At 45.9% G+C, this 24,418-nt stretch overlaps 1 protein-coding gene across 6 annotated transcripts in view; it reads right to left on the bottom strand.

Moving 5' to 3' along the window:
- The window catches only part of LOC135913489 (hemicentin-1-like), a 708,068-nt gene that overhangs the window by 328,985 nt on the left and 354,665 nt on the right, over positions 1-24,418 (bottom strand). For 4 of the 6 annotated variants that reach the window (XM_065446058.2, XM_065446055.2, XM_065446056.2 and 1 more), the window contains exon 10: positions 4,095-4,216. In XM_065446058.2, coding sequence (XP_065302130.1) covers positions 4,095-4,216 — 122 coding nt within the window. Of the gene's footprint in view, positions 1-4,094; positions 4,217-4,300; positions 4,321-4,646; positions 4,678-24,418 lie in introns of those variants that run through there. The other 2 variants (XM_070528767.1, XM_070528768.1) reach the window with 2 other exon arrangements.

Here is a 24,418-nt window from a genome sequence, read left to right as displayed (position 1 = left end):
GCGTTACAGACACGATTTTGCACGATTTTGCTACCAAATTGCTGGGGCACTCGGCAAGGAATGCTGCGCAAAAAAGCAACTGCACCGAACGAGCGACGCCATATGTTGATCCCAAATGCTGACGGCTAGCCAAGCTAGCTTCTCTGTAGAGCGACCGGGGCAGACACAGCACGGGACATTTATTCAAATGGTTTTTTTACCACCACACCTACGGATTCATACCACTTGGCTGTAGGGAACACATTAACAGTAGCTATTAATCCACATGCTGCACATCTTCTCCTAGTTGGTACATTCCTTATTTGGGTGAATCTTTAGAAATAATTAACGTTTGGGCAGCGACTCAGCTTAGCAGACCCTTTGTTCCGCACGAATGTTGCATAGGAATGGCATTGGCCACCGGGTGGCATTGTGGCCCAGGTGGACCTGATTAGCTCGGAGTATGTGCCAGTAAGGACAGGCGAAAGTCGAAGAAAACGGACCTTCCAGAAGAAGGCAATAAGAATAGCCATTTTGTTCTCCCAGGTTCCACGCTACAAAGCACGAAAGTTGTTTTTTTTTTTTGCATAACAAAACGCTATGCGCAAGCTTCTAGTTATGATGTCCAATGAATAAAATATTCATAAATGCGATGACTTAACAAATGAACACGATACTGCTGAGGTTTCGGAAGGAAAAATAGAAAACATAATATTTCGAGAGAACCACTGGAAAAGCAGAACCGAAAGCAAATCATGAGTTTTGTGCTTCTGCCATCTCGTGGGAGACTATAAAACTAAGTCCTATGCGGCTTTTAAAAAGGAACTGCGCCGCTGGAAAACCAGAACCGAAAGCATATGCTGGGTTTCGTGTTTGTGAGATCTAGTGAGAGACCACAAAACTGGGTCCTATGCAGCTTTAAAAAGAAAGTGCGAAGCAGGAATCGAACCGCGGCCACCGCGACGCGGGACTCAAAGTGCGCGCGATTCTACCACTCGGCCACGGCTTCCAAGGTTTCGTCCAGGGGTACGCTCATCGTTTTATAGATACCACGCGAATTTAGACGACAGTGTTAAAAAAAACGCTTTTTTAGAACAGTATTACGCCATGCGTGGCGAGTCGAGATACGCATCAATCGAAAGCTGCGTCTCCGGACTACATACGCTGCACGGGGTACTACGATAGACGCCGTAGTTTAATCACAGGCACCGTTCTTGCCTCGAAAATCAAGTACAAATTTTCGTCGTTTCCATAGGCTTCCATTGCTAAATCTTTAACCACTGTGGGAACAAAATTCTTACGTGCCACAGAATGATCACTGCATTCGGCTCGTGTGGATTGTCTTCCAGAACACGTCTGTCACCTGCCTTTTTGGATAATCGACCTGCAGCTTTTGTTATTCACGAAAAACCTGCTCGTTCCATTGAAAACGTGCCAGCGTCGTGCCGGGGCCGCTTGGGGCGCTAGCTGGTAAGTGTCCACTAAAGCTGGATATAATTTTGTCAGCAATTACGCACGCCACCAGAGGAGTTTTGCTTCATAATTGAACCATCGATAATTATATGAGATTAATTAACAAAAATTTTATTTACTGAATCGAAGGTGCGAGCTCCGATAGAAAACTAATAATTGTGTTTTAAAACACCCTACTGAGTTGTTTTCAGTGCGTTATGCTTCGTGTAATTATTTTTTCAGTGTTATAAAAAAAAACGCGCGAAATATGGAAATAGCCGCAGATTACGCGTCCGCGCGCCGCAACACCAGCGGTACCAGGCGTTACTCGGAGGAATTCACTCTCCTAAATTCCTGGCTCGGCGGCCACATGAAAATGGCGAGACATCGGTGTTCGCGTTGGTCACCGCGACGTGCGAGCTTCCGTTGCCGCTTGAAGCGCGAAGCCAACGCAGTGCGCAGTGGCAATTAAGGAGGAGATGCGCAGATGGCTGTTCATCTGCACCTCGACTATTACTACATATTGCATTCCAAGCCCCCTCCCCCCCCCCCACGCCTGCTTAAAGGGAAGCTGAAGAGTCTGTCGAATTCAATAAGACGCTCATATACGGATGCGGGAACCTTCTAAACCATGTAGGTAAAATTTGGGTTTTTTTCTTTTTCAATTAGGAGCGATGTAATCGTCGGTGGAAATTGCGCTGTAGCTCCGCCCCCCTTTGAGTGAGCGAGCGGAGCGGAGACCGGAAACCGCGGTGTTGTGACGTCAACTCTGCTTCGTTCCTTCGCAGCGTCCGCGACCGTGCCTGACCGCGCTTGTTTCTGCGTGCGTGCCATCGTAATCTGCTTCGATCGACGCTGCATTCCTTTGTTGGTGCGTCTGCGTGTATCAACGTGCGTGGTAGTCAACGTGAGTGGTAATCAACGTTAGTGGTAGTCAACGTGAGTGGTAGTCAACAGATGAAGGTGACTACACGTACTGCATGAACCGGGAAGCTTTTCACGTGTTTAAACCGTCTTTGTTGATCGGCGACAGCTATGGACAGCGCACAAATGCCGATGATCGCATCCCCGCTTACGTTCCACGAGGAAGCAAGCAGGAACACAACACTACAGTTGTTTGACCAGAAACTAGCTCACTAGATCGGCGAAAGATCGGCGAGATCACTAGATCGCTTTGCAAAAAACATACTCACTAAAGAGCATTTCCAACACGAGGAGATCCCAGGACTTTGCTCTCGTTCGCGTCGAAAGCACTGCTCGCACCAGCATCGTTTGCTTCTTCGACAGGCCGGCTCTTCGCAATCGGCTCGTACATGTAGGGAGTATCGCCGAACTCCTCAGAAAAACGCAGTCTCTCTAAATTTTCCATTACCGTCTCAGAAAAACAGCACCAAACTACCTGGCACCGCACTTCATGTGTAGCGGCAGCGGTCGGCAGCGGCAGAGTTGACGTCACGAGGCGCACCGACCAATCACAGGCGGAAACGAGACGCGCGAGCTGGGCGTGTCCGCTGCTGCACGTTTCGTCGAAATAAAATATATTTGCGCTTTCTTTCGCTCGATTTCGATACGATATTCGAATTCGGAGGGTTGAAAACCATTATGTACAGATGTTCACTCATTTTTTTTTGGAAAACCTTTCAGCTTCCCTTTAATCTCGTTTCCGAACAGCATAGGCAGTTCACAGACACGGAATAATTTTTGAGTGTGGTGAGCGACATCTACAGGCTAGTTCGCGGCGTCGCAAAAGCGGAGAGAGTGCCACACAAATTACGGAAGTATAGCTTCGTTGCTCCCTCTCTGCTACGTTACTGCTTTTGTACAGTGCGAAAAATATCGCACAAATTTCTTTATGACGTCATTCTCCGGGATTGATTTCGGTCAGTCAAACAAATCCGTACAAAATAGGTGCACAGTCATCGAATGACCAGAAGTTTCGATGGTTATGCGCTGTCGTCTAGGTGAACTCTTTCTGCTATGAACGAAAGCACAAGGGGACCCCAAGGGCTCGACCATATTGGTTTGTCGCAGACATACTAAGTGACAGAATATGAAGCCACAAAAAAGCAAAGCGATCGGTCTATTAATACGTTTAACTGAAACGACGAATAATCAGCTAAAGGGAAACAAAAGTTGGCGAAAAAAGCAAATGATCTGACACATGTGGGCACCGAACCCACACCCGTGTGAGGGCGCTTTACCAATTAAGCTACCATGGCGGACTGCATCTCTCGAACTGCTTTCTTGGGCATTTGTGTACGAGATTATTCCCATGGGAAGGACAGCCAGCGCCACCCAGGACCATCGCGGCGGACGTAGAGCATAGTTTTACTCGCCCACGTCACGATCCACGTGGTCTTAGGAGCAGGCAACTGGCCAATAAATCCGCGTAAGGTGCCTCGGGGCATCGAGTTTGCCAAAGTCTCGAACCTCGCTACGCAATGAGCGAGAAGAATAGGGGGGACCCGAAGGGTGCTGCTTTATGACTGTCCATTTATTTTTAGGGCTTATGTGTAGGTAGGCGTAAATTTTTATGAAAGACGGCAAAATGTTTGTGAAATATTGTTAATAAGAAAGGATAATAGTTGAAATCGACAGCTAATGGTAGTAATAAGCCAAGCATAAACGTGCGCATTGACGTTGGCGGTTATTGAACCACTTACCCTTTATCTCGAGCAGCACAAGTGAGCTCGCCGCGCCGATGTCGTTCGATGCGGTGCAGAAGTACGTCCCTTCGTTTTCTGACGATATACGGCTGACGTGCAGAGGAAAATCGAAGCTTCCCCTGCGAAAAGTTAAAGCAAACGATTAAAAAATTATGCTCTGGAAGTTTTACGTGGCGATACCATGATCTAATTATGAGACATACCGTAGTGGGGGACTGCACACTACTTTATGACCACATGGAGTTATTTAACGTGCACCCAATGCACGGCACACGGGCGTTTTCGCGTTTCGTCCCCATCGAATCGCATGGCCGCCTGCGGTCGGGATTTGATCCCGCGACCTGTTGCTTAGCAGCGCGACGCCATAGTTGCTAATCCAGTAGGCCAGGTAAGTAGACGATTGATTTCACAATGGAGATATCTAACGCGGTAGAAGTTCATACGCAGCGTATCTTCAGGGCAGTCTTGAGGCATTCTAACATAGTTATACGCAAATCTAGAGACATGCCGTGTTCGCAATGAAACTGCCGGAAACGCAAGCCTTCTGACTTTTCTAGCTGTCTTCGGTGATCCCGCTGAATAATTCTCGTACGGATTCCACAGGCAAGAGGCCGAGGTCCCCCAGCGGTTGAGCAACAGCAAACACGCCGTGTTCACGCACGGCGCGCAATAACAGCCATACATCGGAAGATGTGGGCACGGAGGAGGTGGCTCACAGCGCAAACCAACGCACAGTAACATAACAGCAATGAAAGGGGGGGCTCTCGTTTAAAAAAGAAAAGATTACGCAGATGCAACGCGTATCTTGGAATCGATGTGACGCGGTTAATCAAATGCTATACACTGGCCCATTTCACTCCTGAGTCTTTGGCGCAAAGGAGGCTGGTGCGGGCGCATGCGCTGTCGCGCACCCGTGCTATACGCTGTGTGTGACACACGCTGCGACAATAATCTCGAACAGCTAGTTGGTGTCAGAGTGACGGAAGTTTACTTGCGATTGTAAGCCCTAATGGTTACAGCACCGGGCTGCTGTGCGGTGGGACGGAGCTCAAGCTCACCACCGGAGACGTAATTCGGTATTCTTTTTTTTTCTTTAAGCATGGACTGTTCGGTAAGAGAGCCGCAGCACCGAAGCGCCACTGTCGGGAAAGTCCTGGAAGTGTTCGCAGAGAAACATTCGCTTTAATATAAGCGTATACAGGGGGTGAAGGACGTAAAGGGAGGCCGACGAGGAGAAACCATACAAGCACGCTCATTCGCAGCTGCGAATCAGAATTCGGTTACGTCTTTCTTTTTTTAGATATAGAACGTTGCCGTAGTACCGTGGTATTAAGGGTCACCAAGGGTCAAGTCGACGAGTTGAGCAGAATAATACCAGAGCTTGTACGTGTGCGGCACAAGGATCATTAGAAGTTGAACGACGCGAAACAAACCTGATACAATAAGAAAACGCGTGCACATTTATATTGTGTTGTTTGTCCTCAGACATCGAAGCAAGTTGGTTATATGTGAATTTGATACAAATGTCAGATCTGTTTAGTTAAACACGATCTATTTAGGAGAGGGAACGGCAAGTTGGTAAGGGACGTTTATGTAGGAATAATTTGTCCCTATATGCCGGCTACATTGCGCGCCATTTCTGTCGTGGCACTAAAGCATTACCTTCGTGTTTTCCTCGTGACTCTGATGTCATTTGGGGCTAGTACAGCGGGCTGTTAGTCTTTCTCGTTGTTTGTGTACGGGCGCTCGGGAACGAGACTATGGTAGTGCTTAACGGCAATGCTTTGATGTCACAGTCCTTTGAAAACATATTTTTTTTTTTGCGTTCAGTAGTGCTGTGTCAATACCGCCACTCTCATGACGCAGTTTCTAAGCATTTATTAAACTATGTTTACATCTGCGAGGAGGAGGAGGAAGACGAATGAACGTTTGTTGTGAGAAACAGCGGGAAAGTGTTCTTTCTTCGCCCTAGGTGGGCAGTTGTCTTAGTTCAGAAAGCCGTTGGCTAATGCCGCAGCCCGGGCCTGGTCCACCAGACATCGCTTATCTTCCAGGCTCTGTGCCTTTAACATTGCCTCCCACGTTTTTTCAGTGGCTTGTAGTGGTGCTGAGGCATCATCTAGACTGTTTTTCTCGCGGTGTGGGCACACCAACACCATGTGTTGGAGGGTGCCTGGTACATCACAATATCGGCATAAGTATAAGAACTTGTTGGGGTGAATCCGGTGCGTGATAATTCCATGGACATACGTATTCGTTTGCAGTCTGCAGAGGGCGGTGGATTCTTCCTTGCTTAATTTTGGATGTGTTAGAGGATAGTGTCTTCTGTCAAATCGGTAATGTTTCAATATTACGGCGTAGTTCATGGGAGTGTCCTCCACCCTCGTCGCTTTCCGGAGACCGTGCGGCAGGAAATCCCGGCTGGTATGCTCTCGGGCGACAGCACGTGCTGCTTTGTTTCCTGCCAGATGTTCGTGGCCTGGGGTCCATGCGACGTAGGTTTCGGGTAGTTCTGAGCGTCTTGTTATCTCTTTTAGAATCTTTACTGCTGCGGTAGAAATTCGGCCTCTGTAGTTTTCTACATGCTGTTTGCGAGTCGCTCAAGATGACTGTTGTGTATTGTGGCGATGCCGAGGACGATGGCCACTTCCTCCGCGTTTCTGGATTTCCGGCCGGTATGGTGGCAGCGACTAGTTCATTTTCTTGGTTGTTTGTCATGGTAATTGCGTGTGATCTTTTGCCTGGCTATTTTGCCGCATCTGTATATATCGCGTTGGAGTTCCTTGAGAATTTCTTGCTGATCGCTCTAACTCTTGCTTGTCTTCTGTCTTTGTGGTGTGTTGCATGTATGTTGCCAGGTATTGGAGAGTCTGAGATAGAGTCAGGAAGAAGTGGCGGCGATCGGGCTTTCGCGTCTGAGTCTGATATTTAGTTTTCGCTGTATGCGTGTTAGCGAAGTACTGCTCTGCCTGTTTGAGTCAGCTTAAGGCGTTTTAGGTGGCTAGCTCTGTGCGCTTCACTCATTTCTTCCCAGGTGTTATGGAGGCCAAGTTTGAGGAGTGTCGGGGTTAAGGTCGTACTGGGAAGTCCTAGTGCGCTCTTGATTGCTTTTCTGATGACGACGTTGAGTTTTTCAATTTCAGCTTGCTTGAGGAGTAGATACGGGGTGCCACATGTGATCCGGCTTATAAGGAGTGCTTGGATTAATTGGACGGTTTCTTGCTCATTAAGCCCTCTTCTTTGGGTGGTTCTACGCCGAATGAGATGGGTTAGTTGTGTTAGGGTCTTCTGAAGCTTCGGAAGTTTAGCTGTGCCAGAACCATCATTAGATATTGTGAGGCCAAGAACGCGGAGGGAGCCAACTTGAGGGATATCGATTCCATTGAGTCTGACGCTGGGATCTGGGGCGACGTAGGCTGGTGGCCTTCCCCGGGTCCTAGCCTTGAGTATAAGAAGCTCTGATTCTTCGGGGGTGCACTGGAGACCGCATCTTGATAGGTATTGCTCTATCTGATCGATTGCCTCTTGGAGGGTAGTTTGCTGTTGGCCGGTTGTGGACGCTTTTCTCCATAATGTTATATCGTCGGCGTATATTGCATGGCTTAAACCTTCGATGATATCGAGTTGTTGCGGGAGCTTAATCATAGCGAGATTGAATAACAAAGGTGAAATGACTGACCCTTATGGAGTTCTTTTGTTGGGCATTTCGAATTTGTCGCTTCGGATGTTGCCGATACCCACCGTAGCCGGGCGATCTTTGAGAACGTCCTGCACGTATTGGGGGGGGGTGGGGGGGTCGGGATTCCGCAGTTTGTGTCTAGGACATTCTGGAGGATTGCTTCATGATTCACATTACCGAAGGCTCCTTTTACATCTATTGCTAAAATAGGCAACTTTTTTGGGAGTTCTAGGTAGTCCAAGAGTTCTTCCTTGAGCTGTAGAAGAATATCTTGTGATGAGAGGAGCTGTCGGAAGCCAATTATTGTGTCAGGCATGAGTCCTGAGTCTTCTAGGTATTTGGTGATGGGATCGTGAACCATGTGCTCGAGAAGCTTTCCAGCGCAGGAAGTAAGGGAGATGGGCGGTAGGTTACTGATTTGTAGTGGCTTGTTCGTTTTTGAGATCAGAATGACTTCTGTGTGCTTCCATGCTGCCGGTAGCTCGCCTTTTTCCCAGCAGTTATTCATGTACTCGAGGAGTTCCGTTAGGGCCTTGTCTGGGAAGTTTCGTAGGATCTTGTTGGTGACCTTGTTATTTCCTGGCGATGTGTAATGGGCCAATTTGGCAAGGGCTGCGTGGAGTTCAGGAAGCTTGAAAGGGCTGTCGAGGGTGAGTTTGGTTCGCCTTTGTACAATCGGGGATCGGTGACCTTGGGGGCATTGTCTCCGACAAGTTTATGCTTGATTTCTTCCAAAATTTGTTTCTCAGTTCCTGCATGGGAGTGAATGATTTTCTTGAGGTCAGGTCTTTGTTAGGTCTTGGTTTTGGTAGTAGCTAGAAGGGCTCCCAGTATATGCAAGGTCTTCTTCGTACTAAGTGTGCCTTGAATTTGGTCGCACAGCTTATGCCAGTTCTGACTGCTCAGTTGATCTCCGTATTCTTCTGCTTGTTTTGTTATGTGGGTGATCCGTTTCTTCAGTTTGCGGGTAAGTTTCATCTTTTTCCACCGCCTCAGTAGTCCTCTCCTGGCATCGCAAAGATGTAGGAGGTGAGAGTCTACGGCTGGCGTCTCCAATGTGAGTATGATGATTTTAGTGTGCTTCTCCGCCGTCTTGACCACTTCAGTTAACCACTCTTGAATATTTTGGATGTTTTCTTCTATATCATGTTCTCAGAAGGCCTTCCAGTCTGTCAGCCTTGCCGTTCCGGTTTTGCGCGGCTTCTTATGGTTTATGATTTCAAGCTGGAGGATGTGGTGATGGCTTCCGAGATTTTCTTCCAGTCGGGTCCATTCGGCTTTGGATATTCCTATTGTAAAGGTGAGGTCGGGATTTGTATCCCTGGACACAATGTCGCCTATTCGAGTCGTTAGTTTAGAATCATTACAGAGAGTGAAGTGATTATGTTGCGCCGAATCTATGAACTCGCGCTCCTTTCCTGGTCCTGTGCTGGGAACCCCATACTGTGTGGGGGGCATTAAATTCCCCCATTATTACGAGTTTATGGCCTTTAGATAGTCTTCTGGCTTGCGTGATGAAGCTTACAAAGTCGGATAACATATCCCTGGGTGAACTATGTAAGCATAGGACGTGTAGCCTTTGGTGTGTCTTCTTTTCAGGTAGCACTTCCACTAGGGTGTGTTCCACGGTTGTTCCTTGGATTGTGCAATCTTGCGTGGTGAGATTTTTCTTCGTCAGGATGGCTGTTCTCTGAGATCCGGTGTGTGCATCGTATCCCTGTATGCGCAGCTTGGTGTGACAAGTTTCTTGCAAAGCGATGAGATCTGGTTGTTCCAATTGGCCAGTTCCTGGAGGTTTGTTCTTTTGGTACACGCCAGTCCCGATCACGGTGCTAGAATCCGAAGCGTTAACCACTGCTTTGCGGAGTGGCGGCTCTTGAGTTTGATTTCTACGTTGACCAGCTTATCTTTCACCCCCTTCTTCTGCTTGTGCTTGCTCTTTCCTAGATTTCCTACCCGCTTCACTAGCTTCTCCTTCTCCGCTAGAAGATCAAGTCACAACCATAGCACAGACAAAATCCTACAGATAAAAGCCGTCACAGCTACCTCGACTGCCTAATCAAACCACGTTTCTTCCTGCGCGTAGGGACGCTTGCACTCCAAGAAACGCATGCTTGGGCTCCTGTACCAACCATTATCTTTACTAGCAAGGCGTCCTATAAAAATAAGCCTACTTGTACAATTATTGGTTACCTACCTCTAATTTACAAAAAAAAGACCAGGAAATTAAAAGCATGAAAAAAATATAGATTGCTCGTTTAACCTAACACTTCTAAAAAATCAAATAAAAAAGTTATCCCTTTGCGCGCTCTTCCTGCTACGCTGAGAAGGGAGTTTCGGGGAACACATCTGTTCCCTTCGGCGTCAGTCGAGAATGACGTCGACCAGCTGTCGCTCCCGTAGCCGCGGCTTATGTCGCTAAGCAAACTTCAGCGGAAGTTTGCTTAGCGACATAAGGATTGTATGACTCTGGTAGCGGTTTGCAAATATCTCCGACCTCGAAATGATTTTTTTTTCTGGACAAAAAACCCACTCAGTTCAACAAGCACGAAATAAAATCGCGATCTTTGAAAGCCCAGCAAAGGCGAAGGCTTAATTTTTTTCAACAGCTTACCGCGGTCTTGTGAATAATTATGGCGAAATAAGACTCCGTCTGGGCCAAATTATTCATACTTGGTGAGATTAGTGCGACACATGCGGAAAAACACAGACACATGACTCACTATAGGCAGTGATTGTCCTGCGTTCTCGAGTATGCGCTGCGTTCGCACCAAGTTTGGCATAGTATATGCAGCAAATTGTGTAAGTGTGCTCCAAGCGCAAGACCTCTTTCTCGTATTGTAAAATGCCAACAACATGTCTATTAGAGCTGACCACGACGGAAAACAAAGGTTCCTCAGTGAAAGTAACATTAATTCATGCAACCGGCAGTTCTCCTAGGCATATAGTTGGCGAGCCATCTGTGACAAGTCGAGACGCTAGCATAGAGAAAGAAAGTCAACATGAGGGGACACTCGGCGAAAACTGGCAATAGGAAACACGTCACGCCTAGTGTTCGCCCCATCCGTTAGCTAACTTGAGCATCGAAAAAAAAAAGAATGTGAAATGAACTTACAATGTTTCTTTTATTTTTCCCACTAAAAATAAAACTATTTTGCGCGTAATACAAGTCATAGACTTTGTGACTTATTTTTAATGCGTTACCTAGCGACAAGCCAATGACGCGCCAATTGCATGCGCCATGCGACAGACACGTCACTGAAGCGAGCGAGGCCGGCTGCACATGTGAGCGCTCGGTTCGACGGTCAAAGCATACCTTATGTCAGGACGCACGAATTCTTAGGCGTAATCATTGATCATGATAATGAATAAAGAAGCGCCTGACGGATGTTTCTAATGTGTTCATGTTTCTTGGAGGAAAAGCCTAAGGTACGTCAGTACATGCAATAGTGCAACTATAAACTATACCGGACGCTCTTTCTTGGGTATTTGTGATACAGTTAGCCTGTTCTGACCAACACCTGCAGAAGTAATATCCGTACACTCGAAAGTGTCCAGGCCCAGGAACTTAGAGTGTGTCTTGGATTGCTGCGGTGCTCACCAACAGCTGAAACAATTGCGATTGCCCATGATTTCCCAACCAAGACCCATATAGTCATGGAAGCGCTCAGAGGACACGTGAGACACCTTGCTCGAGCCTCTGCCCATCATCTAGCCTCGCTGCCACAGGATCAACCACGTGCCTCCTTTTGTCAGATGGTCCTGCCCTATCGTGCATACCTACCATCATTTTGCACAGCTCCAGCGAAAGTTCCGTTTCTCCCATGGTGTTTGACTAAAAAAAAGTTCGTCTAATGGTACCAGGAATACGAACAAAAGCCCTACTCTCGTCTCCAGCACCCAAGCAGCTTTCACTGCTCTTGCTGTACGAGACATAGAACGAGCATCATCATATATATACTGACGCTTCAGCCGCGGTGAATGGGTCTGCAGGATCGGTGATCTTTCCTGCAAAAACCTCCACCATAAAGATTCGACTATCTCACCAGACTACATGGACTGCAGTGGAGCTCGGTGCTATTCGTTGAGCACTTCGTGTAATTTCTGATGAACTACCCAAGAAATGGAGCGTGTTCAGTGACTCCAAGGCTGCTCTTCATTGTTTCGTTTCTGCATTACACCGCGGGCACCACTTACAACTGCTTCCAGCAATCACACTGCTGCTTCACCACCTCGTCGAGTAAGGACACTACATCACGTTACTGTGGTTTCCAAGCCACTGTGGCATAATGGGCAATGATTATGCCGATGCAGCAGCATGATCTGCACATGAGGAGGGCTTGCAAGACTACATCCCATTCTCAAGAACAAACGCAGCAATGAAAATTGATGTGCTTACAAATGAAACAATGAGATCTTTATGGAAGACACCATAATTGAAGCACACGTCTACACCGACTGGACCCATCCCTTCGACTTCGACCTCCATCTGGAAACTCTCGACTCGAGACAGCACTACTTTGCCAACTGTGGCTTGGTGTCTGTTTCACAAGATCTTTCGCTTTCCGAGTCGGTATGGACGAGAGCGCGGCTTGCAGTCACTGCGGCGGCAAGGAGACTATAGAACGCGTGCTTTGCCACTGCCCTCGATACAGCGCACACCGGCTGACACTAGAGGCCGCGTTGGCAGGGCTTGACGACAAGCCACTTTCAGAACAGACAGCCTTGCAATGCCGACATGAACTGACGTCGCATAGAAAGTCGGTCAAGGCTTTGTTGACCTTTTTACGTGGCAGTGGCCTATTAAAAAGACTATAATGATCTCATCCCATCCCGTCCCTTTTTATTTTCTTTTTTTCCCGCTTTTATTTTTGTCAGTGCTCTTCTTTCCGTCTTTACTTCCCCTTTCCATTCCCCTAGTGCAAGGTAGCAAACCGGAGACTTTAACTCTGGTTAACCTCCCTGCCTTTCTCTGGTTTGCATCTCTCTCTCTCTCGCTCTGTCACCTGTTCGGTGACCTGTCTGTCTTTTTTTTTCGATGTAGCCTGGTTTCTTTGGCTCCCGCCGTATTCTGCGTTCTTTCTCCACTTCGACACGGCACCACTGCACTATTGGACTACGAAGAGATGAGAAATTTTGTTTGAAAGTCGTCTGTGCTACATTTCAAGCAATTTAGACTTATACGGCGTGGCACTGAACCTTGTGACGCAGTTAGCGAAAACCAGCTCGGCCGTTGTGGCCAGTTGGGCGTGTACTCAATCTTTCTGGGACGTGTTTCTGACGCTTTCCCTTACTCCCAACATTAATGGAACTTATTTCGGTACCTTTTGGGTGCGCTCGCCACACCTGGCGCTGACGCAGTTAGCGAAACGCAGCTCGACCTTGGTGACGCAGTTAGTTTCGCGTGTATTGAATCTTACTGGACAAGTATGTGACGATCTTTATGTCCACCCCTCCCCCCCCCACCCCCACCATAACCAAATACACCTTCTGTCGGTACTCACGCCCGTCGAAAACGCGAAGAGCGATTTCCAAGAGTGATCCCTTACAAAAATGACTTTAGACTGTCTATAGAAAGTCTATAGACTTCTTATAGACGACCTTTCCTTTCTATAGATTTGGACTTTTGTTGATACAAAGTCTGTAGACTGTCTATAGACCAAAGTCGATAAAGTTTCTATTTCTTTTTGTCTATACGCAGTCTATAGACGGTCTATAGAAAAAAGTCGATAAGGTGTTGCTCTTTTTTGCCTACTTCCCCTCTATGGACTACCTATAGACGAAAGTCGATACAGCTTCTATCTATTTTTGTCCATACTTTGTCTATAGACTTTCTATAGACGAAAGTCGATAAGGTTTCTATTTCTTTTGTCTACTCGCAGTCTATGGACAGTTTATAGAAAAAAGTCGATAAGGAGTTTGTTTCTTTATTGTATCCTTCCCCACTATGGACTACCTATGGACGAAAGTGGATTACGGTCTCTATCTATTTTTGTCCATACTTTGTCTATAAAATTAAATTAAATTATGGGGTTTTACGTGCCACAACCACTTTCTGATTATGAGGCACGCCGTAGTGGAGGATTCCGGAAATTTCGACCACCTGGGGTTCTTTAATGTGCACCTAAATCTAAGTACACCGGTGTTTTCGCATTTCGCCCCCATCGAAATGCGGCCGCCGTGGCCGGGATTCGATCCCGCGACCTCGTGCTCAGCAGCCTAACACCATAGCCACTGAGCAACCACGGCGGGTATACTTTGTCTATAGACTTTCTATAGACGAAAGTCGATAAGGTATCCATTTCTTTTTGTCTACTCGCAGTCTATAGACAGTCTATAGAAAAAAGTCGATAAGGTGTTTTTTTTGTATCCTTCCCCTCTGTGGTCTACCTATAGACGAAAGTGGATACGGTCTCTATCTATTTTTGTCCATACTTTGTCTACAGACTTTCTAAAGACGAAAGTCGATAAGGTTACTATTTGTTTTCGTCTACTCGTAGATTATATACGGTCTATAGAAAAAAGTCGATAAGGTGTTTGTTTCTTTTCTGTCTACTTCCCCTCTATGGACTACCTATAGACGAAAGTGGGTACATGTCTCTGTCTATTTTTGTCCATATACTCTGTCTATAGACTTTCTATAGACGAAAGTCAATAAGCTTTTTATTTCTTTTTGTCTACGCGCAGTCTATAGACGGTCTATAGAAAAAATTCCGTAAAGTGTTTGTTTCTTTTTTGTCTGCTTCCCCTCTATATGGACTACCTATAGACGAAAGCCGATACAGTCTCTATTTATTTTTGTCCATACTCTGTCTATAGACTCTCTATATTAGACAGTTAATAATAATAGTCGGCTAAGGTTCCTATTTCTTTTTCTCTCCTGGTGTATTGAATGTCTATATAACAAAATCGATAATATGTAATGCCGAGTTCCCATACTCCCCGCCCTCTGCGAAGGCGATGATATGGCACTGGTTCATGCGCGACCGGCACCGCGTGCAACCCCGGCGCGGCGGGCAAACCGTGCAGACTGCTAGTCGTCATTCGGTGCAGCTGCACCGAACGAGGATCGCGGCGGAACAGGCAACGTCCTAGTCACAAAGGTCTTCCAGGCACCCGAAGGCCCTAAAGCTGGCTGCTTCCCGGACGTACACTTCGCGAGACCAGCTGGTGAAGGTCAGATGGTGATGATGTGGCAAAGGTGGTGAATAAGTCGCGAAAGCCGGCAGACCAGGTGGTGAATTCACCACCTGGTCTGCCTCTGAGTTGTCGTGGTATTGCATGTCTATAGATTAACAATAGACAAACATCGTTAATCTGGGCCCAACCCGTGTACGCTGTAACCAAGCGCAGGTACCGGTGGATAATACGTAGCTGCGTTTGATATAAGCCACTGAAGTTGTATATTGCTGAGATTGCTGTAGAGCCTATTTGTAGACATTAGTATACACATAGTGTATACCTCCGCATTTGTAGGCCACATGATATGATCTACGTAGTCGGTCTCGGCAATCCCAAAACGGTCTTCACAGTTGTCGCATCACTTTTGCGGCAGTAGAATAAAGAAAGCAAAACGCCGATCCAATTGTTATAATAGTTGTTATGAACGCCAGCTTCAGCTACAAGTGGATTCCAAACAGGCATCGAGCTAACAGCAAGGACACTCGTAATGTTTGTAGCTGACAACGCGGACTTTGTGAATGTGCGATGAACCGATGTCGCGCATGTGGTGTTCGCGTTGTGTGTCGTCCGATTCTCGGATACTTTTCACATTTTCTTCACACCTCGGCTGCGTCACTAACATCGGGCGGTTTTTTGTTGACTGATATCCTGCACTATAAACCCATCAAACTTTCTCATTCACTTAAAATAGGTGCCAAATTATCAGAGCCCACCCAGTATTTCGCCGGCGGTATGCATGGGCAGCCACGCATATGAGTACCTCAATGCTGTACTGATTGCTTTGACCTATCACCGGAACAGAAAATTAGCACTAACATACGTGCGGGCATCACATTTGGTGGTACGCTGGAAGATATGCTACAAGTACGCTGTATTACTAATCGACGCTGGCAATAATGCGTCTGAAACGTTTGAAGGGCCCTGTAATGGCTTTTACAAACAGCGCATTCAAGTTAGCGTTCCAGTCTCATACGATAGCCCACAGCGTTTGTCATACAACCTGCCAGCGCATTTCCTTCGTCCACGAAAAAAGATGAATAATGGTGATAAAGATGAATAAGCCACCCGTTCCGGCGCGCATGGCGCGCAGAGAGAGAGCGAAAAAAAAATGAAGGAGGAAAACGCGCACACTCCTTCGAGCGCGCCCTCGCGCGCGGAGCTCCTGCGCACGCTCGGAGATCTTGCGCATGCGCGGCGGTGCGCCATCTCAACGAGTGCGCCGAGCACGTAAACGGTTGTACTGGTGTGCGGTGTCCGCCTCAACGTTGGTGTCTGTGTATGCGTGTCATCTTTGTGGCATCACACGTCAACTACACTGAACGGTAAGCTTTAGCAAAGATGTTTTGCGCCAATAGCTCATGATTATGTGAGCGCATTTCGTAGCGCGAAGCGGCTGCATGTAGCGCAGGCGACTCGGGTATAGTGTCGGTTTGTCGTTGACATGGTTTCATAACGCGCTCTTGTTCTCGCTTCTACTATACGGAATGTTTTACGGCGAGCGATCGCTCGGGCTTGTTGATTTTCGCATAATAGTTTAGGTGCGTAAAGAAGGAAGCTACACCATGTTTTAACTTGATATTGAGCTACCACTAAGCGGATTGTGTATGTTGGGCAGCCAGTGTGGTAGATCTCATTTCGTGGCGCTTGATCCGGCCGCGATGAATGCTGCGCCGCATGTGTAGTGAAATTCTCGTGACACGCTTTACGTATATATCTCGAAATTGTGTTAGCATCAAGAATGTTCTGAGAGACACGTATAGTTAAATAACTGCTAACGTACTCGGATGAAAGGCCGTGTTTGCGGGGCATGCATCAGCAGTGTGTGCACTGCCGTTTTCGCATTGTTTAAAAGTAGCAGTATTTTTAAGGTTTCTGGCAACCAATCTAAATAATTTTGGGAAGTTACCGCAAACAAAACACGAGACTTGAAGAAATGTCAAGCGAAAATCTCTAGATTCACCCAATCTATTTGTATGCAACCACAAACGCTTTTGGAGCATGAAACCTGCGATAAGTTCAGTCACTCGCAGCTTCGCAACTTAGCCGAAAAAATTGGAGCACAATAAATTAGTCGCTCCGGGAAGCACCTTTACACGTTTCAGACTGAAGGCATTGCGTTTCACGGTAGTTGGAAGATTTGTTTTCTGTCTCTTTTTTAAACAGTTTAGCAGCAGAAGTTATCTTTCGAGCTATATGAAAAGCGTTAAGCGCCTTTCGATGCTTCGGCGTTATGCAGTTTACGTGCTCTTAATCTCTAGGCAGCTGCTGGCGCAGATTCGCATTGTGCCAGTCGTGCACGGTATGAAGTCCTTGTCGTGCGCAATAGGTGTTCCGGTTTTCATTACTGTTGCATGTAGTGCCGTAGTCATGGACAGACTGCATACTATATGCACTGTACAAAAGAAAAAAGAGCCAGATTATCAATTTGGTGGTCTTTTCTTAGTAGATAACGCACAGATTATTCAAATAGTTCAGTGGACATTGCATTTGTTCTACCCTTATTAACACACCTAAGAGATCGTAACATGTTTTAGTTGATAAGTAACCTGATCAGTACGCCCCCATTCATGTGCATTCTACTGAAAGTGTGGCAAATGTATTCATCTCGAAGTATGAGAAAAGAGACAATGCAGACTGTTCTAAGCGGAAATAAATTGCAAATGTTAACGTGATTGTTCAAAACTGCAGTCAGTATGCTGAGCATGTTCGATCGGCACGGGCACATTGCATTAACACCTGAAAAATGTGCACAGTCCAGCAGGGTATCTTTGTTTCAACAATTATTATTATAGGAATCGTTTGGGATTCTCACATTTCTTTTATTTTTGTAAGTACACTGTGTGTCACATGAACCTGTCTTGAACCGAAACGTACCGTTGCTAACACCGGCGACCATTATGGTTGTCTAACTGCTTATCATACTGTAGTATAACGAAACATCATAATGGTACTGATTAATATTGCCATGTAGTCTTTAGTCATAGGTAAACAAAGTTAACTAGAGGCATAAGTGGTGAGAGCAAATTATGTAGCAAACTACTATTGAACCGTAAAAATAACTCATTGTATAGTTTTCCCTCACATTGTTGCATTTGTTTTACGCGTGTCTCTGTGTCTTCCGTGCTGTACTCGTGTGGCCATCAATTACGAACTTGCCGAAGCCCTTGTCAGCTTTATTAAACAAGGGATTCAAGTCAGTTGCATCTAATACTACATGTTAAGTGACTGACGTGTTATTCGTTTTATCTAAATATTATGGACTGGCACTACTTGGCAAGCATTAAACCATAGTATTTTTTATTGCACTTAAGCTGCAGGCGTCATAGATTGCCAGAAAATTTTCGTGAAAACAGCCAGGAAAGGCTTGGAAAAAGATCGGGAAACTTTAAATTGGCCACATAGGTATGCTGTCTTGTTACATGTCAAAGTTTCCAGAGAGTCTCTGTGTGAAATATATTTTTAAAACGTTTCACTTCATAAAAATTGAGGGAAATTGGTTCTATTTATTGAAAAAGAAAAGAAAGTCAAGCAGACTGACAAGGCATTTCTTACTCAATATGTTTTTTTTTGCGTTAACTAAACGTCCTGAACCTCGATAGCCTAGAAAAAAAATTTCATCTTTCAAAGCACCTTAAATAATTTACTGTGATAGAATTCATTCGAACTATACTATCAGTTCTGTTTCCTAGGAGATGCATATCTGTCGTGCCATGACACAAAGTGCTCGTGTGGTATTTCGGGTGCTCATGTGGTATACCTAACTTGGAAACCTGTTAGCATGCCCAAGAGGCCTCATTACCTGCAAGAAATTAAGGTACCATATCAATACAATCAACCCATCTGCCATCTGTTGAAGTTATGGCCAATGACCCATTCATTTAAAAGTATGAGAAATACATTTAAATGTATACTAAGCAAAATAAATTACAATCTTAGGCATGATACTGGAAATATTCCAGTCACGTCTTCTGAAAACATCCCTCTGCACGGGCATACTTAACTACCAGCCAAAAAAACTGTACAGACAGCCCAACTGGGTAACGGTTCCGCAATAAATATAGGGACCATTTGGGATAAGTACATTAGTGCATCATATATGAACTTGTCATAAAAGGGAACATACTGTTGCTGACACGAGCAGCAGTTGTGACTGTTTAATTGTTCACCATACCATGCAATAGAACATTGCATAAAGGTACTGATTTGTATTGAGAAGCAGCCATTAGTCATAGTTAAACCGCATTAAGTATTGACTTAGGTGGTCTGAGTAAATATATTAAGCTGCTTAATGAACATACAAAGAATACACATCTGTTATTTTTGCCTCATATTGCTGCATGTACTTATTTGCAGCATACACCTGCAGCACCTTTGGGACTAATGACACAAAGGTCAAGGCCAGCCTGGCGACCATGCTTGCCAAGGAGTAGTGTAAATATTTAATCTGTTTCCATAATAGCATAAGACAAGAATTTAAGGAATTCATGTATTATATCGAGCAATAAAAACGGTTAATGCATTGCCGGTGCATTTGTTTTATTTTTTGCACTGCATGATTCAGCACTATATAAATTCTTTCTGTTTATGCAACATATATGAAAGTACAGCTGGTTCAGGAGCTTTATTAATCTACTAACGGTAATGCATAAGTGCAGATGAAAAGGAACAGGTGCACATGCATAATATCTGCATTCCATGCATTTCATATCTATAAAATGAAATGAAATACATTCAAAACGTTTTGCTACCGCATGTAATGAAAAATGTAAACTAACTTGTAGATAGCCGCTATGGAGTTGTGGCCTTATACACTCTTTGTAGACTTGTCTATAAAATGTATGTGTCGATAGAGTGTCTATAAATAATGAAAATGCATGTTTGTTGGCAAGTGTATGCAGAATGTCATAGAAAAAAGTGTATTGGATTATAAAGTTCTGTTTTTGTAGACTGAAGTCTATAGAATGTCTATAGTATATATACATTTGTCTGTAGACATTCCATAGCCTTCAGTCTACAATAGTAGAACTGTAAGCCTATACACTTGCCCATAGACATTATGCAGACAACTGTCTACAAACATGAATTTTAATTAATCCATAGACACTCTAGACTCAGACTTTTTATAGACTAGTCCATAAAAAGTGTATGGCCATAAGTCTATAGACGGTCTATAGACTCAGACTTCTTATAGACTAGTCTATAAAAAGTGTATGGCCATAAGTCTATCGAAAGTCTATAGACAATCTATAGACTCAGACTTTTTATAGACTAGTCTATAAAAAGTGTGCGGCCATAAGTCTATAGACTGTCTATAGACTAGTCTAAAGAAATGTCTATAGACAGTCTATAAACTCAGACTTTTTATAGACCAGTCTATAAACAGTGTATGGCCATAAATCTATAGACTGTCTATAGACCAGCCTAAAGGAATGTCTATAGACAGTCTATAGACTTCATAGACAAATGTCTATGGACTTTCTATAAAAATTTTTGTAAGGGATAACACGGGAGCGTGTTGCTTGCGCCGGCAGAACATGTAATAGATAACGCCCAAGAGGTCTCAAACCAGCCACTCGTTGTTCGAAAATTCCGTCTTTTGAAATACTGAAAACAGGCTTTGCGCTTGCGCATTTGTCTTGAGTACGAGTAGAAGGAATTCAGCGAGAGTTTAACATGGTCTAGTTGAGAGCGTGTGTTGTGGCCACCTCTGTGTATACGTAGCGTACTATCGCGTCGGTTGAAGCCAAGTTCTTTTGGAAACGTGCAGTCGTCCGTGTACTTCTGATCTTAAAGGGACGCTAACGGTTAATATTAAGTCAACGTGGACTCTTTAAATACCATCCCAGAAACCTCGAAACACTTGTTTCGTGTGAAGAAGAGACTTATTTTAAGAGAAAATGCGTTCTGAAGCGTCCGCGTACCTCTAGCGCAGTTCAAATCGCCCGCCCCCCGATCGAGGCGTGGTGACGTCATGGTCTCATAGTGACTTTGCGCCGTCGGTGAGTAAAACGGCACCCGCAAACGGCGCTACGGCTTTTCTGCGCAAAACTCAAAAGCGCGGCCAGAAACAGAGCCAAGGTAGAGCCGACAGCAGCGCGAAAGCGGAACTATGGTGGCTAGCGGGAGGGAAAGCGTGCGACGATAAGCTGGTTCTATTATTTTATGACGCGAGCTTCAACGCTTGTTGCAATGGACGGCCCTGACAACGACACATTGGCTCACGATGCTGGGCTCGACTTCAGCGATTCAAGCACTGATGAACGTGACCTGATGCTGAGGGCGCGCGCTGCCTGGTGGCCTGCTTTGAAAGGCACTCCACACGACTTCAGTAAGTCGGCATTGAACTCGTAATCCTCTGGACGAAAGTGCAACGAGCACACTACGTGATTTTTCGGCTGTTTGCCAGCGCGCAGTGGCAGAGGTATGGCACTTTACCACTTCGAACGGAGAGGTTCACTCATGGGTACACAGTGATAAGTAACGTTGGATTCGCCGCTGCAACTGCCTTTGGCCAAGTTCCGCGGAACGTTTGCGCATCCCACATCACATGGACGTGGCATTGTCGCTGCTTGTTCCAAGTGCAAGTTTCGGGATCCAGGAGGATCACCGCGGCACGACGCAATAACGAAACACCTGAAACTCCGAAGCGCGCGCCACCTAGTCGAGCGCGCAGAGTCGAGCAAAAACGAAACCTCTCGATCGCCCATATTACTGAATGGGTTACGTCAAAATGTTATTTTTTTTTAGGATCGAATCGAAGTGAACAAGTATCATTTTCTTCCGTCTTATAATCTAACGAAATGATCTTTTTAATACGAGTAGTAGAGTACTAGTGACATAAATTATGATGAGAAGTGCATTCGTAATCGGGTTAGTACCGCAATGTCGCTGGGGCGTCTCAAATCGTGTCATGCATTTACCTCAATTTCTCGGTTACTAAAGCTTTGTTCGCTATTACATTGATGCCTTAGACGTTCTAGAGCGTTGCTTTATCACTTTAACTTGACTTCATAGCAAGCTTTACCCCCGTATGCAGAAATGCAACTTAAGTTGAAGCCCATGCTTGACTTGATCCGAGTGACGCCTATCGGGAACGCGCCGAAGGAAACGCAGTGAGCGTCTTTGGGCACGTTAACGCCAGGCGTCATCTAAATCAAGTCAAGCATGTGCTTCGACTTAAGTTGCATTTCTGCATACGGGGGTTAGTGTCCCTTTAATGTGCAGGAAATAAGGCCCGTGAAGGGAGGAATGCTTGGACATCAGACGTTCTTGTAATATTCTCAGTATGGTATTGTTAGGGATGAGTCTGGTATTTTCAACGCCATGTTAGTAAGTGCGAAATGCTTGTTTTTGTAATGTGGTCCATTCACGAATTTAGCATGTTTCACCTCTACACGCAGTTTTCCTATAAGGTCAGTGTATACCCGACTGCCCGTTTTCGACCCAACTTACCCTGAGTTGACGTGATGGCATGTCACGTATACAGAGGTGGCCACAAAACCGAAATGGCACATGCTTGTAATTTACATTTACAGCTGATGCCGTCCAGTGGAGCTTCGTACGGGAACTACTGCTGCTTACCTGGTGTCACAACATTAGATGAACGCACCGAAATCCCGGAAGGAGCATCCATATAGAGCAAAATAAACACTTCCTCAATTCAGAAGGCGCCTCAATTGCGTCTACTCCATGAAATAGCCAGCTGCGCAGGTTCGATGGAGGCTTGTAAAGATCGCCCGCAGTCTTTTTTTATTTTACTAAACAACGAAATATTCCCCACGAAGATAGGGCACGGTTGAGCAGTAGATACAAAAACAAATGCCGCGCCGATGAGCGCAGCCGGCGTAGCACGTACGAGCAACAGCGTTTAAAACGCGCGCGCCTAAAACCGAAACCGGAAGTGTGGTTCAGGAGTTAATCCCATTCGCTCGGAACGCTAGTCAATGCGGCGGCTGGGCTCTATGGGAGTGTTGAGTGCTCTATGGGAGCTCTAGTTGGATGCCTTTGTTTGCGAAGCTACTACCAGACTAGCTACGCACTCAATAGTATACGACTTAGCAATCGCTAAATGAAATAGAAAAATTTTATGTTCAAGATGAATTACCGTGACTGCGATGCCTTCATGCCGAGCCACAGGACCCTAAAGGCGCACCTGTACTTTAATTTTGCGCACAAAATATTCGTAAATTTCTGCAGTGACGATTTGGTCCCTTTCGCTGCCATGATGGAACTTAAACAGGCCTTTTATGTTAAAGAGGTGGAGAAAATTGTTTCAAAGTTCCTTTAATAAAGTAGTTTCAAACCTCGACCGAAATTAATGGCCGCAATGCTCGTTGCGATTGTGGCAAGAGTTTGATTTGCTTTAACAGAATACTACTTACCAGTCACCTGGTGACCTCGGCCAAACGGCGCCGCTGCCCCTCTTAAGAGCAACAACCCTCCATGTTCTATTCGCGGTCACATCGCCGGACCACTGTGCGTGGTTTCCACAGCAGCGCTCGTGTTCTCCCGTTCTCGTTACTCATGGCGCTGGCAATGTAAATTGAGCAGCAGCATGTGGACTAGTGTGCAGACGGCAACGAGTAAGCTTCAGAGATGTTTTCCAGAAACTCACCAACAGAGAAAACCATCTTCTTTTTTTTTTTGAGGCAGGAACACCAAGAAACGTGAGCCACTGCCGTGCTTGTCATTTTAGGGAGTCATTATATTTGGAGAAAAACTAGCAATTAGAAACTCAGATCCAGCTTTTCCCGACTACGGCGTTTAGTTCCTGTCGGCGCCACCACGTGTGGTGCAACCTTTATATTTTTTTAATCTCGCGCGATGGAGTAAGTTGCGTTGAGAAAAAATAAAAAAGGACTGCCCAAGCACTCCGTAAAGATGGTTAACCAGAGAAGCTGAAACGTGCGGCCCCGGTGTTTATCACTAGGTTAATCCCGACGGTTCATTAAACGACGGCTTGGTATAAGCGGCCGGGTGCTGGGTACGCAGTTGCTGCTTGCGCTCGGCTGCACGGACCTGTTTTTGTGCCCTGGATCGAAAGCTGCCTGTTCCTAAGGAGTGCGTATGACACGTGGCCTTCCCATTGGGGAGCCGGAGGTAAACTGCTGCGCGCGCGCTCGGCTGCGGCGGGGAGCAACGTCGTCACTTCTAGAGCAGCTAATCCAACACCACCTACATAGCACAAGGCCTCTTCACTCCTATCAATGAGGTCATGTAATCTGGTTCGACTGCCACAGAATCTAATGGGGATGCTCCCGAGTAGGCACCAGTGATTTTGACATCGCCACTTTCATCACTCCAGCCCTGTCAATAAAAATATTGGCCAGGGAGCGTGACGTCATGGATTGGAGTAAACAGGCCGTGTGCTATCTAGGTGGCGCTGGCTAAACGCAAGCCTCTCTTTTTCTCTCTCCATTTTTTCGGACATGTGCACGGGGTTGCGCCGGATCAGTTTTCC

Source organism: Dermacentor albipictus, unplaced genomic scaffold (assembly GCF_038994185.2).
Source record: "Dermacentor albipictus isolate Rhodes 1998 colony unplaced genomic scaffold, USDA_Dalb.pri_finalv2 scaffold_14, whole genome shotgun sequence".
Lineage (NCBI taxonomy): Eukaryota > Metazoa > Arthropoda > Arachnida > Ixodida > Ixodidae > Dermacentor > Dermacentor albipictus.
This window is presented reverse-complemented; position numbering and strand designations above follow the sequence as displayed.